The sequence below is a fragment of the Callithrix jacchus genome, chromosome 3, assembly GCF_049354715.1.
Source record: "Callithrix jacchus isolate 240 chromosome 3, calJac240_pri, whole genome shotgun sequence".
Taxonomy (NCBI): Eukaryota; Metazoa; Chordata; class Mammalia; order Primates; family Cebidae; genus Callithrix; species Callithrix jacchus.
The window spans coordinates 41,850,125-41,867,691 of record NC_133504.1 but is presented as its reverse complement, the minus strand read 5'-3'; the positions used below and the strand labels follow the sequence as shown (position 1 = coordinate 41,867,691).

Genomic DNA, 17,567 nt, shown 5'->3' with positions numbered 1-17,567 from the left:
AGAGGAAATCTAATAACAATGTGGAGGATGTGTAAGTCTGGCTAAATCTTTGAGCCTGGTTCCAGGGCTACCTCTAGAGACACCGCTATTGGTAGGGACCTGCTGAGTGTGGCCTGGCACAGTTCACAGCATTATTGGTTAGGTTACTTGCTCTTCTGTGGGAGGCAGGTCACAATTAGATGAAATTCATGACCTAAGAGACCCCAGGTTACTCTCCATGCTGATTGTGACCCTAATTTCCCAGGTTCTAATGCATTTAGAGCTGATTTTTTAGATGCCATTTGGCCCCCAAGGATTAGAACCAGTCATAATGATGTCTGATATGGTTTGGCTGTGTCCCCACCCAAATCTCATCTTGAATTCCCAGGTGTTGTGGAAGGGACCCAGTTGGAGGTAGTTGACTCTTGGGGGAAAGTCTTTTTCATGCTGTTCTCATGATAGTGAATAAGGCTTATGAGATCTGATGGTTTTAAAAAGAGCAGTTCTCCTGCACAAGCTCTCTCTTTGCTTGCTGCCATCCACATAAGACATGACTTGCTCCTCCTTGCCTTACGCCATGATTGCGAGGCTTCCCAGCCAAGTGGAACTGTAAGTTCAATTAAACCTCTTTCTTTGGTAAATTGCCCAGCCTCGGGTATGTCAATCAGCAGCATGAAGATGGACTAATACAATGTCCTTAGAGGATATTACAGAAAAAAAAACTAGAACCCTCCCTTCCAGATTCCAACACCCTAGAATTAAATGAGATAAAAGAATGACAAATGAAAAAGAATAAGTATTTTGGGAGGACGAGGTGGGTGGATCACGAGGTCAAGAGATTGAGTCCATCCTGGTCAACATGGTGAAACCCCGTCTCTACTAAAAATACAAAAAATTAGCTGGGCATGGTGGCGCGTGCCTGTGATCCCAGCTACTTGGGAGGCTGAGGCAGGAGAATTGCCTGAACCCAGGAGGCGGAGGTTGCAGTAAGCCGAGATCGTGCCATTGCACTACAGCCTGGGTAACAAGAGCGAAATTCCATCTCAAAAAAAAAAAAAAAAGAATACGTATAATATATGTTACAGCATAAAATAATTATGACCAAAGGGCAAATATTCTGGATTATTGTTTTTGAAAGTTAAACTAATTGAACATGAAAAGCCTTGTGATTTCTGATTTAAACTACTTTGTAGATTAAAAAAAAACTTTTTAGATTTTAAATTTATCTTTAAAGGAAAAGGCTACTGGCTGGGCACAGTGCCTCATGCCTCTAATCCCAGCACTTTGGGAGCCAAGGCAGATGGATCACAAGATCAGGAGATCAAGACCATCCTGGATAACACAGTGAAACCGTGACTCTACTAAAAATACAAAAATTAGCCGGGTGTGGTGGTGCGTGCCTGTAGTCCCAGCTACTCGGGAAGCTGAGGCAGGAGAATCACTTGAATCTGGGAGGTGGGGGTTGCAGTGAGCCAAAATCCCACCACTGAACTTCAGCCTGGACAACAGAGTGAGACTTTGTCTCAAAAAAAAAAAAGGAAAGAAAAGAAAAAGAAAAAGATTACTGAATTAAAAAAAATTAATCCTATGTGATCCAATTTCAGTTCCACTCACATTCTTTATGGGTAAAGTCTGGATGTTAATAAAATGAAAGTAGTTTTATGTAATCTGACTTAAAGGCAAGTCATTATAGAGAGCAACCAGAATAAAATAAGTGTACTTAAGTCAAGCGTGCAGTTTGTGCCTACAGAGGCGAACACAGGCAGCTTGGTTCTTATGACAGAGCTGCTCACTTGGAGTTCTCCCAATTACGAAGTTGGAGACAAAAGTCCATTTTTTATAGTTGCATGAACCTTTTAGGTATGAATCAGCTTCAGTTGAACTACATTAAATTTTTAGTTCAGTGGCAAGTATAACATCATAGGGTGACTATAGTTAACAATAATAATAACTAGTTTCAAGTAGCTAGAAGGAGGATGTTAAGTGTTCTCAACATAAATAAATGATAAATGTTTAAGATGATGGATATGCTAATTACTCTGATCTGATCACTGTATATGATATGTATCAAAACATCACTATACATCCCATGATACTGTACAATTATTAGTTTTCAACTAAAATATTTAAAAAGTTTATAAAAAGTAAATGTAACTACAAAAGGGCAGAATGATACACTGATCCCCTTCAAATTAACTTTAGATATTAAAGCGACATTATATATATATATATTTTATTATACTTTAAGTTTTGGGGTACATATGCAGAACGTGCATGCTTGTTACATAGGTATACATGTGCCATGGTGGTTTGTTGCATCCATCCCTCCATCATCTACATTAGGTATTTCTCCTAATGTAGTCCTCTCCAATCCTCCCACCCACTGCTATCCTACCCTTAGCCCTCCCACCCCCCAATAGGCTCCAGTGTGTGATGTTCCCCTCCCTGTATCCATGTGTTCTAATTGTTCAACTCCCACTTATGAGTAAGAGCATGCAGCGTTTGGTTTCTGTTCTTGTGTCAGTTTGCTGAGAATGATGGTTTCCAGCTTCACCCACGTCCCTGCAAAGGACATGAAGGCATCCTTTTTTATGGCTGCATAGTATTCTATGGTTTATGTGTGCCACATTTTCTTTATCCAGGCTACCACTGATGAGTATTTGGGTTGGTTCCAAGTCTTTACTATTGTCAACAGTGCTGCAATAAATACACATGTGCATGTATCTTTGTAACCCTTCGGGTATATACCCCATAATGGGATTGCTGGGTTAAATGGTATTTCTAGTTCTAGATCCTTGAGGATTTGCCACACTGGCTTCCACAGTGGTTGAACTAATTTACACTCTCACCAACAGTATAAAAGTGTTCCTATTTTCTTCATATCCTCTCCAGCATCTGTTTACTGATTAAAAAATCAGGAAATTTTTCTCTTGATTTTTTAATGGTCACCATTCTAACTGGCATGAGATGGTATCTCAATGTGGTTTTGATTTGCATTTCTCTAATGACCAGTGATGCTGAGCTTTTTTCATATGTTTGTTGACTGCATAAAAAAGAGACATTATATTTTCAAAAAACATATCAATAATAAGTATTGCTACAAATCATTGATGAGCTAGTGTGCCTATGTCACTTACAGTTTCTCTTCAATGGAAGGTACATTATCAAAAGAGCCATTGATTTTCAACACCAATTGTTGCCAAACTCCTGCTCAATTTCTTCTTGTTTTCTTATGGAGTTACTGCTTTACTGCAGTATAAGTGATTTCTTTTTGCATTTTAAAGCAGGTATTATGGATCCTATTAGGTTTTCTAAATACTAAACCAGTGATTTATCTTTTTTTTCTCATAATTATTCCCCTGAAAATTGACTAGCAGTTAAGACACTCTGAAGGGCCTGAGTAATTTGATTTTTGTAGGCCGGTGCCCCATGAACCCTTGCAGGGGTTTAGAGAGCATTTCATTCCACTCTAGTGCAGGCAGAACACTGCACACATGCAGTCACTGAGGCCTCAGGAGAGTCAGCAACCTCACAGAGCATCAGATATGAGCATGTAAGCAAAGCATGATATTAAAAGTTATTTGTCTTTATGTCTTTAGAATGTCTACCTATTTAGGAGTTTTGAAATATAATAAAATTCATTGCTGCTCTGGTACTTGATAGTACTGATGCTTCTCAATGCTGCTCTGTTGGAGGATAGCAATACCCAAATTTCCAGTGCATTTCCTGTATGAATACAGTGGCACTGCAGCTGTCTTCTGAATATGTAGTCTAAGGCTCTAGTCATATTTCCTTTTGTTAACAATCTGGGGTCATCCAATATCCATATTTATTATTGTCTCATAATGATAAACTAGGATCAAAAGGAAACAAGATTAATTTATAAAGTGGTTGTTATCTTTCTTCCAAGTGATTAAGAAGTAACATGGATTGTGGTTTACTGTTTATATTTGAAAGTGAAACATGCTTTATGTTTTGTGTAAAATCAAAAGTTTTACTCATTTCTTGATAACATTTTATCATTTATGAAATAGATATGTGGGGTGTTTTCTGCTTTGTGAGAGGCATTTTTGCACAAACGACAGGTTTTAGTCTTTGTTTTTATGATTATAAACCACTTCATGGTGAACAGCCGGAGGAGCTGAGCTCTGAGAAAGCTCCCAAATTTCCTGAGTGTGAGTCTCCGTGTGCCAGCTGCCTACTGACTGGCTGTGTCCATTTTACTCAGCTCCAAAACATTTGCCTGCTTTCTGCTCACCTCTGTGGCTCTGTGCCCGTCCTCAAAAGGGGTCTGTAAGTAAAAGTATGTCCTTTGGCTTCAATGTGTTCTTGGATGACTGTGCTGTCAAGGAAGTAAGGCCCCTCTGCCTTACTTTGCTTAATACGAATATTACAGATGATGCATCATAGTATGAATTTTCATACAATGCTGTAATATATTTGATTCTGTTTAATTCTTCAAACAGCCCTCTCGATATTATTTCCATTTTAGAAAGATGGAACTGAGGCTCAGAGATGGCAAGTGACTTTGCGTTTATTTCCTTGTAAATGGCACGTCCAGGCTCTTAACTTAGGATTTCTGCCTTTCTGCCTCCTTCCTCTGCAGCACGGCTGCCTCAACCTGTTGTTAATTTTACATTAAGCTATATTAATTGGAGCTAGGGGTCTTCATAATGCTAAATGAAAATTCTTTGTTTTGTTCAATGTTCTTATTTTATGGTTGGCAAACAAAACAACGAAACAGCATCCACAACAACAACCAAAACCACCAACTAAAGCTACAGCTTTGAATCTTTCTAAAGACAATAGGCTAAAGTGTGGTCCTCATAATAAGGTGCTAGTCACCAGGAAGGAAGCCAGGAAAAATCTCCTCTTAGGGGGTAATTGATCTCTATTGGCCTAACACTACATATAGCACTGAGTTAGGAGGCTCCATGGAGAAGTGTCTGCTTCTTTTCCTCTGCTGCCAGAACAAAGTTCACAAACACGTTTGTTTTCCCCACACCCTTGGAGTTAGCTAGTTAGGGCTCCTATTTTTGTCCGGGAGACCAGACCTGGGCATTTGTAAAAGAACTGAAAATAGATGGATAGCTAAGAAGAAAACAAATGTTAAGATTATCATTATTTATAGCCCAATGATTTAGTAATCTAAAAAAAATCCAAGAACAACAAAATAATCCTTAAGAAGGACAAGAATTTTAAAACATGCAGTTCAGAAAACCACATTTATCAGGCCTAGGGCTCAAGTAAAAAAAAAAATCTGACATGAAGTCTGGAATACTGGGCCTAGATTCTACTCCTGGCTCTGTGCCCTTCTGTGCCCTTGGGTAAGGCATTGAACTTCCCCACCCCAGATTCATGTGTCTAAGGAGGGTGTAGGATTTTGTAGCCTTCCTAGTGAGGGCATGCTATTAATCAGAACCTTTACCAGCTCTATTCTCACTATCCCAGTAAAATGATGTTAAAAATTAGACCTCATGGCATGAGAGAAGAGGGGAAATTAATTACAGATTACAAAGAAAGTGTGGGATCTAAGTCTAGGGTGAGCTGTTCTACTGAACCTCTAGGGTTGGTCATAGCACCTGCCATATTGCAAGCATTCAGTAAATGATGGTAAAGGACCTGGGGCAAAAGAGACCTGTTGTTGAGTCCTGATCCCCACACATGAGTACAGTGGCTTGACAAAGTTATAAGCCTCAATTTCTTCCTGTGCCAAATGGAGATAATACCTCAAGGGTTATGAGGATTAAATAAGAAAACTGTAGTTCCGTGCCTAGTACACAAGTACACAGTGAATATTGGTTATTATTATTTCTAATACTGTGATGGTATCTTCCCGCCAAAGACTTCTCTGAGGAGCAGGGAGGATCCAGAGATAAGAAGCCTGCTGGTGGCAAATCTGTTAGCCTTTCAGGGCCTTAGGCTTCTGCGGAACTCTGCACCTCTTCCCTGTCCTAGTTCTTGAGAGCGGAGACTCTCCAGGGACCTGCGGTGAGGTAGCCGGTGGGAAGATGAGGTCTGGAAGTAAGGGGGTGCCTGCGAGTCTCAGTTTCCGCCTCTGCTGCACTGAGACCCAGGCGAGTCTTGCTTGGCCTGTGTGCTACTGGGAGAAATGGACGTGGGCTTGAGGGCGCTGGCCCCGGGGCCATCCAGCCGGCGGGGACACTGTAGCTGTCGTTTGTCCTTCTGCAGGCGGGTAGGAGCAGCGGTGACCAAAGTGGAAGTCGATCGCTCAGTGCAGAGTGTTGACCAGGAAAGTCTAGGCTCTTTCTAAATCTTCCCGCCAGACCTGGTGACCCATTCGCATGTATTTAAGGCGTTTGCACGCAGAACGTTATCACAGAATGTAGCCACCTTTCTTAAGATCCAGGAAACCAGAGGTCTCTCCAGCAGGTCGTGGTACAGGAATTTCTCCTATCTCCATGTGACGTCTTTTGATTTAGAAGAACTAATGTTAGATTTCTTGGGCCTTTCCACCTACTACAGCGACAGTCTTCCCTTTGTTTAGCTAAAATTGAGGCAGGCAGGAAAATATTATTGGGGGCATGAACCTATCAGTGTGTAAATGTATTTTTATGAAGTGTGCCTCTAGGGAGCGATTAAAAACTGACCTCTCAATCACAAACATAGAAGAGATTTTGATAACGTTGAGAAGCTGCCTTTTGGAAGGTAAATTTACAACGGTCCTTGACGAAGGGGCTCGGGAGCGGAGAAGTCCAGCCAAGAGAAGCTCATTCCATGCTGTATTTTTGCCGTTGAAAAGCTGCCTAATCATTGCTAACTGCTTCCCGCATAAGAGGTCTGGGAAGCCTTCAGAAACAAGGCAAATGAAGACTTTTCACAGCCTCCTTCGGGCTGTCGCTGCGGGAAGCCAAAGTCTTAGCACACAGAGCAGCCGGAGGGGGCTGCTTTCAGGCAGTTCCACTGAGCAAAATAATTCATTGAATGGCATTAACGTTCTGGCTTTAAAAATCGGAATTTATCAGAGGCAAAAATTACCTCCGAGAAACTACGGACACTCGGCGTCCTCATTCATTTCCAAGGCAGCAGGGTATCTGCACTTGGGCAACGTATTCAGATTCATGCCTCCTATCTGTCTCACCTCCTTTCTCTTTGAAGTGATGCCCTTTCCAAAGAAGACGGCCGGAAAATGGACCCCACCCGGAGAAAAAGAAAAATGAAACGTAAATCAGTTTGGCACTGCTTGCGTCTTCCAAAACGCGGTGGGGACAAGGCTATGGAGAGTCTATAGGTAATTCTTTTATATATATAAAATGTATATATATAACAATTCATATGAATTCTTTTATCTGAGTCCATGTGACTCTGAAGCCGGAGAAATCAATTCATATGAATTTTTATGTATATAACATATATACATATGTATACATTATATATATATTTAAGAATTATCTATAGATAATGTAGCTATGTGGAGCTGTGAAGCAATTCTCCATGCTTTCGTCTCCCGCAAGTTCCCAGGTGGAGGCCACAGTCAAAGGTATTATAAGCCGCCTTAGTGACCACCAGAGACGGAAACCGCTAATTACCACGTCTCCTTTGATCTCCAGGTGCCCTTTGGCCCCTGATACCAGAGGCTTTGGTATTGGCGCTTTCCCAGAACTGGACCAGAGGAACCAGTTCAAAGTCTGACTTCGGTCTGCATTTAACGTACACACGGAGGTCTGGATTAGACTCCCCCGGTTTTAGAGAAGTGTGCTGATTGCTGTGCTGCTAGAGGCCAGCAAACTCTCCGTGTGGAGATGATTAGTTTCAGCAATTCGCCACCTGGGAGCTTTTCTTTAAATTTTGGGAGTAAACTGGGAAAATAAAAAAACCTCCAGGTCCACTGGCTCTCTCCCTTTCCCCACCTTCCTCTTTCGATTCGTTTGTGGGAGTTTCTCCTCTTTGCTGGGACTAAAATGTGATGCGCAATCGTTTGTGAATGAACAAAAGTCACCAGCAGGCGGGGAGACAGGGACAGATCTCTGACGACAGACTGAGGGTGGGAGCAAAGGTCCTGCCTCCTAGGATAAAGGGGAGCAGCCCTTCCCGCCGCCTGGTCTCCATGGCTCCCTTCGTCTTCCAGGTAAGATGAATGTTCCTTCATCCATCATCCACAGAGTACCCTCCCCCAGGCGAGCGTAGAATCTGCTCTCTGATGAAACCTATTAGCCCCGAACTGGGTTGCTTTGTGGAGCCAACCGAGGCTCTCCATTGTGGCCTTTGTCTGCAGAATTTAAGCATTTACATAATGCATTAGCACGGAACTCAGCACGGGGTGAGGACACCGCGTGCCAAGCCCTTTGGCATGGGCTGACACTTCAACAGCTCCCTCAACCGGCAGTTCTCAAGGACCACCCTCGAGGATGCGCTGGAATTGGGCTGCAGGCTCTCTGGCAAAGAACTCAGCATCTCATCCAAGTACTTCTCCTTCCTTGGTCATCTCTGGGAGGTTATGCTTTAAAAATAAAAAATATAAAGGAAGGGGTGCAAAGTTTCGGTTGGTGAACTGAAGCTGGATCCATGTGACCCTGAAGCCGCAGAAATCAACTTAACATGAATCTTGCTTCCCTGGCGGACGTTGGGACCTCGCCGTTTTTCAGGCGGACCGTTGGAAGCTTTGTGCCCAACGGCCACAGGTGCCTAGGAGCACAGAGGCTTCGGGTTCGAATCGCTGGCGCGAGGGGCCTAGACTCGCGAGTAGCGACTACCTCCCCGCCCCCCACAAACCCGCGCGCCGGAAGCGGTGTCTCACGCCAGTAATCCCAGCACTTTCGGAAGTCGAGACGGGCAGTTGAGGTCAGGCGTTCGAGACCAGCCTGGCCAACATGGTGAAACCCCGTCTCTACTAAAAATACAAATATTAGCCTGGCGTAGTGGAGCATGCCTGTAATCCCAGTTATTCGGGAGGCTGGTGCACGAGAATCACTTGAACCTGGGAGGTGGAGGTTGCAGTGAGCTGAGATAGCGCCACCGCACTCCCGTTCTGGGTGACAGAGCAAGACCCTGTCCAAAAAAAAGGAGAGATTCGGTCAGGAAAGAATCCATAGGTATTCGGGGCGCTCCCACTTTGCAAAGTAAATGCAATCTGTTTAGTAAGCCGAAGTCCCGAATAACCATCCTATAGAGGGTGGTGGTCCAACTCAGAAATCTCGCCCAGAAGGACTTTCCACCAAAGATGTCCCTGAAGCGCCAAGAACTCGCCCCAGTCCCGACAGGTGCAGGACCTTTTGTGCTGCCACAACTTGGGACTCTACCTCCCTAAATAGGCCGCTTAATGGCCAGCTGTGCAACTGGGATCCCGCGGCGATAAAGAATCACTGTGCAGAACCCTGGAGCTGGGAGTCAGCCCGCCCCCTTCCAAAGAAACCACCGGCCGAACGCGGCGGCTCACTCTTGTAATCCCAGCACTTTGGGAGGCCGAGGCGGTAGGATCACGAGGTCAGGAGTTCGAGACCAGTCTGACCAACACGGTGAAACCCCGTCTCTACTAAAAACACAAAAATTAGCTAGATGTGGTGCTGCGCGCCTGTAATCGCAGCTACCCGGGAGACTGAGGCAGGAGAATCCTTTGAACCCGGGAGGCGGAGGTTGCAGTGAGCCGAGATCGCGCTACCGCACTTCAAGCCTGGGCGACAGAGCGGGACTCTGTCTCAAAAAAGAAAAAAAGAAAAGGAAAAAGAAAAAAGAAACCACGATCCCGCGTCCTCCCAGCCGCTAGTGCTGCGCGCCGGCGGCGCCCAATCAGTGAGCTTTCCGGGTGTGTGACGGCCTTCGGCTCCGCCCCCTCGACGGCCATAAAAAGCCTCAGCAAAGCCTGCACTTCCTAGCACCGCACGCGGCCCTGCGCTCCGGGATTTCCCCCAGGTGCACCTCTTCTCCGGCTCCTTGTAGCACTGGTCTCACTGTCCCCGCCGTCCGCAGCCAGTTCCTTATCCTCCTCACTTCCCATTGTGGCTTGGCTGAGCCAGTCGCCAGGCCTCGCTGTCCTCCTTCTCTGCCGTCCTCTCTCAGCAGCAGCCACTTTGCGCCGCACCTCACCTGGCTGCAGGTGAGCAACAGCGCAGCGCCCCTGTCCGGCGAGCTTACCTTGTCCAGCCCTGCCCACGCCAGAGCGGCACCGGCACCTCTCCAAGACTCCCCCTTCCCCGCAGGATGAAGAATCCCATGCTGGAGGTGGTGTCTCTACTGCTGGAGAAGCTGCTCCTCATCTCCAACTTCACATTCTTCAGTTCGGGCGCCGCCGGCGAAGACAAAGAGAGGAACAGTTTATATGAAACCAGCTCTTTCCACCGAGGCGACGTGCTCGAGGTGCCCCGAACCCACCTGACCCACTATGGCATCTATCTAGGCGACAACCGTGTTGCCCACATGATGCCCGACATCCTGTTGGCCCTGACCGACAACGAGGGGCGCACGCAGAAGGTGGTCTCCAACAAACGTCTCATCCTGGGCGTCATTGTCAAAGTGGCCAGCATCCGCGTGGACACAGTGGAGGATTTCGCCTACGGAGCTAACATCCTGGTCAATCACCTGGACCAGTCCCTCCAGAAGAAGGCACTGCTCAACGAGGAGGTGGCCCGGAGGGCTGAGAAGCTGCTGGGCTTAACTCCCTACAGCCTGCTGTGGAACAACTGTGAGCACTTTGTGACCTACTGCAGATATGGTACCCCGATCAGTCCACAGTCAGACAAGGTATGACCTGTGACCCGCAGGGAAGTGGGCTCGCCGGGGATGCCCCCTCCCATCCCTGATGTTTTCTCTTCCGCGCTAGTAAGATCTTCTACCTTGACGCGCCCCCCCCCTCCGCCCCACACTCCCATTCCATTCTTAAAGCTCTAGATTAAGTAAGGAAAGTTCTGGTGTTCCTAAGGTAGGCTAAGTAAATAAACAAATGGCAACGTGCCTTGTAGGACTCTCGAAATGCACAGAGAAAGGGTGTGGTAACTCAGGGCCACTTCCATAGATTCCAGAGCTGCTCAGTATTGCTGCAGAAGTCATCAGGGTGTCCACCCACAATGTAGTTCAAATGACAGAGGGCAAGTGACTGGGGGCGGGGGATACAAGAAATCAGTCATTGCTGCTTGCACCTTTAACCAAGAATTTCACTTGAAAGGAAGATGTCCAGAGTTTATATTTAATCCTTAACACTATAAACAAAGTGTGTGCCTTTAAAATAAGGAAGCATGCAGTTTTCTCCCTCTGTAAGCTGCATAGAGGGATTTTTCATTGTTTGCTATAAGCTATCAAAATTCCTAGTAAGAGGGCCTCCCTGCTAGGTCCCTTGTTCTTGTGTTGGTGTTTCAGAGTGGTCTTTTCCTTGGTATTCTGATTTCTTTCTGGGTTGGCTTTATCTGCATCTAGACTTCCTCATTGTTAAGCATCCTTTACTCATTAGCCCTCAAGGTAGATTGGATTGTTTATGAGTTCCCCAGAGATCAATACAATTAGTTTTCGAGAAGAGATGTTAAATGTTGGAAGGTAATTTTTATAAGTAATTTGAAAAACAGTATTAGAATTGAATATTATTAAATTAGCCACAAATGCAAAGGGGAAATGGATTTTTATTTCCTTTTAAAACCTCTTAACTTTTAAAGATAGTTAATATTTTAAGCCTACAACTTCATTTACAATTGGAAACGCTCTTAGCCTTCATTGCACTTGTTAAAGAAGCTATTAATGTTCACTCTTTACAGTGGAAACCTGGGCAGTAACATAATGAGCTTTAGTGTTAGTCTTCATGTTTAGATATTTTGCAGACCAGAAAAATCTGAGTACATTTTTTTCATGTAACCAATTTTTTATTGCTCCACATCTCGGTTAATTTTTTTGACCCATTTGGGGATATCTCATCCTCTGTGGGAGAACATGAAAGTATTTTGCTTTTATAGATCGGTGTATGAAACTTTTTGTAGATTTTATAGAGCCACAAAAGACTCCATCTAGGAATTCTTTTCCAAGTAAAATAAAAATACAGTTAGAGCACTGTGCAGCGATTCAAGAATCACAGCTCTAGTCCAGGCATGTTTAGAAATGAACTCCACCACATTTACAAACACTGGCTCCCAAAGTGTACAAAAGGAAACACGTCAGATTTACTTAGGAACCAAGCAAATCATTTCTCTAAGGAGAAACAGTATTTCTATCCAGTAATTAGGAGTTACCCTTTCGTGGAACACATACAGTACTCCATTATATATTTCTACAGAAAAACAGTAACTAGTGCTTTTGTAAGGTAGTAAAATATTTAATCTGCATGGATTAAAACTGCATGTAAGGTAGTAAAATATTTAATCTGCATGGAAACAACTAGTTGGAGTAGTTTTTCATCTTTGGAAACTTTGTCAGGGTTTATAGAAGTAGAGAAGTGTTTTAATTGCTATTGCTGCATAGCACCTCTTGTGAAACTGAGTTTTGTCTTCACTTTGAATGGTCTAACAAACAATTTGGCCACAGAGTAGATTTCCCGGGGGAAAAAAGTTTTCATCCCAAATTTCCTAATCCTACAAACTGTTTTTGAACATGCGCAGAGACAAGTAGGTCATTAACACTGAAGGAAGGACTGGTTTCTACTTTTTAGAAACGTAAGAAATTATTTAATTCTGGGTCTGATTGTCGAGTTCTCCATATATGCAACTATCATTAACATGAAAGATGCAAGGTTGCCTCTTACTTTTAACTTTGAGTTAATAAAAACTCTTAAGAACACACTATCCCTAAGGGAAACACTGCAATTAGTTTGCAAATGAATGAACTGGAAAAGAACATTTACTTCTTTGTGGTAATACTCTTTTTTACAAGTTTAGAAGTCATAAAATTATGGGTTTTTTTATATAGCTGTTGACAATCAGTATTTTGTAAACTAAAAATTCCTTTGGTTAATGACTATTACTATTCCTTATGCTCTTTCTACTATGATTTTTATTTTACTTTGTTAATATTGCTTTTTTTTTTGCCAAAAAAGATTGCAAATGACCCTTTTAATTTGCGTGGATTGAGTGCTCACAAAAGTGTTCCTACAGACTTCTTGATCCTTTCTAGAAATTTCCTACTGTTGAGCACCACTAAAGATGCTTGATGGTCTGCTGACCAAGTGAACAGGAACAGGGTATTAGACATGAGATGGTCCTTGAAAAATCTGCTTTTGTGGGAAATACAGCCCACAATGATTCTGACTGACTTATAAATTATCAAGGAAAAGATAAAATAAGGATAACTGTATTCACAACTTACTCATGTACCAAAATATATGTCCTTTATTATTTGTCAACCTCCATTTCTCCCTGTCCTGAAAACTTCAATTTGATCTTCACCACCGTAAAACAGTATACTTCTCAGTGCCTTGCTAGTTTATTAAAAAGAGACAAATAGTGTGTTTGACAGAAAAATAGACCAACATCTAGATAAAAGAATATTTTCACATTTGTTTAGGTAATTGTGTAAAAGTATCGATGAGACAACCATACTGTCGAGATGGTATATTGAAACACATTGTACTTGTTCATTCTATCCCTAAAAAATTTGGAAACCTAGCTGCCCAGTACCATGTAAACCACTGTCAAAAACCCATAAAGCACATACAATGCCATGTCTAGAAAAAGAGCTTAAAATTAGTATGAATAGCAAAACCCATATAGAAATGACAATCACTGCATTCTGGCATCAACAGCAATGTGGTAGAGATAATTGTCAACAAATACAGTAGTAATAATCATTGTAATAAATTATGATTTTTATGGCACATAGAAGAATACAGAGTACTTGTGCATGAAACATCTCAGTTGATCCTCAGAACAATTTGAGTGTTCTCATGGAGGAGTAGAAGAGGGTAGCCTGGTTAGGTTAAATGACTTACTTGAGGTGACACAGCCAATAAGAAGAGTTGGAGCCAGGACTCAGACATAGGCCGTCACTTCTAAGTAAAACTAGTTCTTTAAGGAAAACATTACACATATTAGAAGGATGCATTCCTCAGATGTAGGGCCAATAGTTGTTTTTATTTTTCCAGCAGCCAGTTATGTATTACAAAATCAATGGTGAATTTAATGTATTTAGTCAGGGAATGGGATTTGACATTAAAATTGGACTTCCTAACTTGTAGATTTTGAGAATTATAAAAAATTATCATTGGTATCATTAGATTTTAGAATGGCAAATTGTAGAAATTGAATCTACCTTTAATCTCTTATTCTAAGTTCTCTTATTTTTACTCAAGATTAGAGAACTCTTTCCTCATCTAATTTCAGAATATGCTATTGTTATTGATAAGCAGTTTGATGTTTTAACCTTCAGTCCTGAATAACCATGTGGTTATACTTTCTATAGTTTTCTATACATTATGTATTTACGTAGGCAACTGCCATTATTAACTTAGCTGCTGAAAGGATCGTTTCTGCTACTACAGGGTATAGAATCAGAACTGGACTCTTAACATTGTAAAGTTTTTTGTAAGTCATAAGAGAATTTCTAGTTCTTCTGGTATACAGAAAATAGCTGGGAAAACTGGCTTACTATTTGATATATGTGATTCTTCTTGGGTTTAGTCACCTTTCCTAATTTTCTTAAATTTTATTTTCCAGTTTTGTGAGACTGTGAAGATAATTATTCGTGATCAGAGAAGTGTTCTTGCTTCAGCGGTCTTGGGATTGGCATCTATCGTCTGTACAGGCTTGGTATCATACACCACCCTTCCCGCAATCTTTATTCCATTCTTCCTATGGATGGCTGGCTAACTTCATACCCCCATGTCAGTGTGTGTATTCTGTGTGTAAATATTTTATATTTATAGAGCATCAATCAGTATAAGCATTATCAAGAAAAATGTGACCTGTAACACTGTGTTCTGGATAAAAATGTGATTAGGAATCACACCAAGTGCTTACTGTGTAAGCCCAAGAACAAAGGCTTTCCGAATCTTCTCAGGCAGTTCAGATTTAAAGCACCATCCAAACCTTGGAAACACAACAGGTTGTGGTAGAATTCAGCAATATGAGAAAACCAGCCCCAAAGATGATAGCCACAGAGATTGTGTTCTGTTTTTCCTCTTGTAATCCTTGTACTGTTAGGCTGAATTTGAAGATTGGAAGACTATATTGAGACCAATACCTTTTTTATAAATTTACTTTGTTTTATTGAAAAAAAAATGGATAAACTTGAGTTAAAATGAAAGTATTTTCCTCATTCAAATGAAAACATGTTTGCTAACTGGTCAAAAAATAAGCTCAAAATCTATTTTTTTCATGTAGTGTATATAATCCTGAAAAAGTTGAGTGTTTCATTTTCATTATGTGAAATCAATATTGACAAATAGTACTTTAATAATAAAGTAACTTACCAGAAAGTATAGAAATCTGTGTTTTCCTGTAAAAATAGTGACTATAGTATCATTTGAACATTGATTTGGTTTTACTTACTAGGAAGCCTGGAATTCATTATTTTTTTTCCTTTTATGTGTCACTGTGGTTACTTTAAATCACTCTGAGAGGTAAATGGATATAGGATTGAAGTTATGTGGGTATTTGGCGTGTTTGTGTGTGTGTGTGTGTGTGTGTGTGTGTGTGAAATAAATATGCATATAGTCATATACACAGACTGAGAGACAAATTGTTCTTGATTGCTTTATTATCATCATACTAGTGTGGTTATTATAGAGCATCTATAGAGGTGATTGTAAAAGTAAGTCCAATCTATTTTCTTATGTCTTTGAATTTGTAGTATTAACTTGCATATATGATATTGGATGGGTTGTCTTTTGAAGCATTTACTAATGTACTGTAAAATTTTTAAAAACCTTCAGATTTGTTTACTAGTCACTTTTCTCCATATCATTTCTAATTATAGTTTATATCCTTAAAAGAAGGATGCCACAGCAGTATATAAAACCCAAACAAGCAGAACCCAAACAAATAAATTTATTAAAGATAATTTTAAAGTAGCTTAGTCCTGCCAGTCATATAAATTGATTTTGCTGAAGCTCTTATAAGAGTTGAGGTATAGCAATTTTAAAACAAGCATTCGAGCACTTTTGCAAAATTACCAAATTCTTAAAATGAAGCCACAGCTAGACTTGCATTTCAAGTATTAAAATTGTTTTCTCAACTGCCAAGAATCATAAAATAACAAATCATATTATGAGTGAATATGGTGGGGAAGGTGGGGCCAATCAATGATTCAATCAGAATAAATTTTAAGAGCAGATCTTAGATTAACTAATGTTTTATCACCACTGATTTGCCCACAACAAACTTAGTGTTTAATTTTTCAAATTAAATGTTGAATGATTTAAGTTTTTAAAATAATTATAATATTAAATGGCACCATCAGAGAATACAGGTGTTCTCTGGACCTATTCCAACCACTTAAAATTATCATAAGTATGCATACATAAAAGCAACCACTATGACAACTACTGTGTTAGTGGCTTTCACTTGCTATATATTACCCTTGTAGAAATAGTTTAAGTAAATTCATTTCTTTTTTTTTCTTTTCTTTTTTTTTTTTTGAGACCGAGTCACCAGGCACCAGGCTGGAGTGCAGTGGTGGGACCTCGGTTCACTGCAACCTCCGCCTCCCAGGTTCAAGCAATTCTCCTGCCTCAGTCTCATGAGTAGCTGGGACTACAGGCGCGTGCCACCATGCCCACCTAATTTTTTTGTATTTTTAGTAGACATGGGGGTTTCACCATGTTGGCCAGGATGGTCCGATCTCTTGACCTCATGACCCACCCACCTTGGCCTCCCAAAGTGCTGGGATTACAGGCATGAGCCACCGTGCCCGGCCTCATTTCTTAAAAATATAGTATCCTCAAATAATTTTTGCAAACTTTAGTTACTACAGGCAGCAAAAACAACTGTCTGAAATTAAATCTGTGTTTAAATATAAAGACCCCATATTAAAGCCAAGGATGTTCTTAAGATTGGAATTGCCATAATTAGTCTTATTTCATTAAAGCAAGATTCAATTCGTTGTTCATTTGAATGCTCATTGTATGCCAGGCATTGACCAGTTGCAATTTTATGGTCCAGAGTTAATATTATTATTCATATAGTAGCTATAATAGAGTATACACAGTGCTGTGGGAATACAGAAGAAGCAGCAATTAAATCTGCCAGAAGGGTAAGAGAATTCTATATGCAGGAGGCAATGTTAGCATTAAGCCAAGAAATAGTGTACGGTGATCTTATCATACTGATGTGTTCAACTGTTTATGGGAAGAGGAAACTAGAAGGATGGTTTTATTTGTGAAATGTTCTACAACGCTAGAATTGTTGAACTTCTTGGGAGAAAAGGAGTCTTTGTTTTGTTGTGCTCTGTTTGATTAGCTGATAACAAGGTAGAAAGAAAAGCACATCTTCCTGATCACAGTTAGACAAGAAACCCTGAGCCATTAATGTGTCTCCTAATTTGAGGCAGTTCATGAATTTCTCTGGGCTTCATCGGGTAAGATTCATCCTTACGCTCCTGCAAGTCCCTTATATTTCTGTATTTCTATTCTAACTTCTGAAAGGATAACTTAGTAGTGTCTGATGAAGTTTTTTCTTGCTTATTTTATTCTTTGTCATAGGTGAAGACAGAATAGGACTAAC

General features: G+C 41.3%; 1 protein-coding gene across 1 annotated transcript; it reads left to right on the top strand.

Moving 5' to 3' along the window:
- The first annotated feature begins 9,808 nt into the window (after positions 1-9,808).
- On the top strand, positions 9,809-16,499 carry LRAT (lecithin retinol acyltransferase). Its single transcript, XM_002745343.6, has 2 exons — positions 9,809-10,677; positions 14,562-16,499. Exons 1-2 carry the CDS (start codon positions 10,138-10,140, stop codon positions 14,712-14,714), a joined length of 693 nt encoding a protein of 230 aa, XP_002745389.1. The 5' UTR covers positions 9,809-10,137; the 3' UTR covers positions 14,715-16,499.
- Positions 16,500-17,567: the final 1,068 nt, after the last annotated feature.

Bases quoted from the DNA above. Each gene is read 5' to 3' on its own strand.
- LRAT (XM_002745343.6), top strand. From the start codon at position 10,138: ATGAAGAATCCCATGCTGGAGGTGGTGTCTCTACTGCTGGAGAAGCTG. The intron at 10,678-14,561 runs GTATGACCTGTG...TTTATTTTCCAG, and splicing joins TCAGTCCACAGTCAGACAAG to TTTTGTGAGACTGTGAAGAT.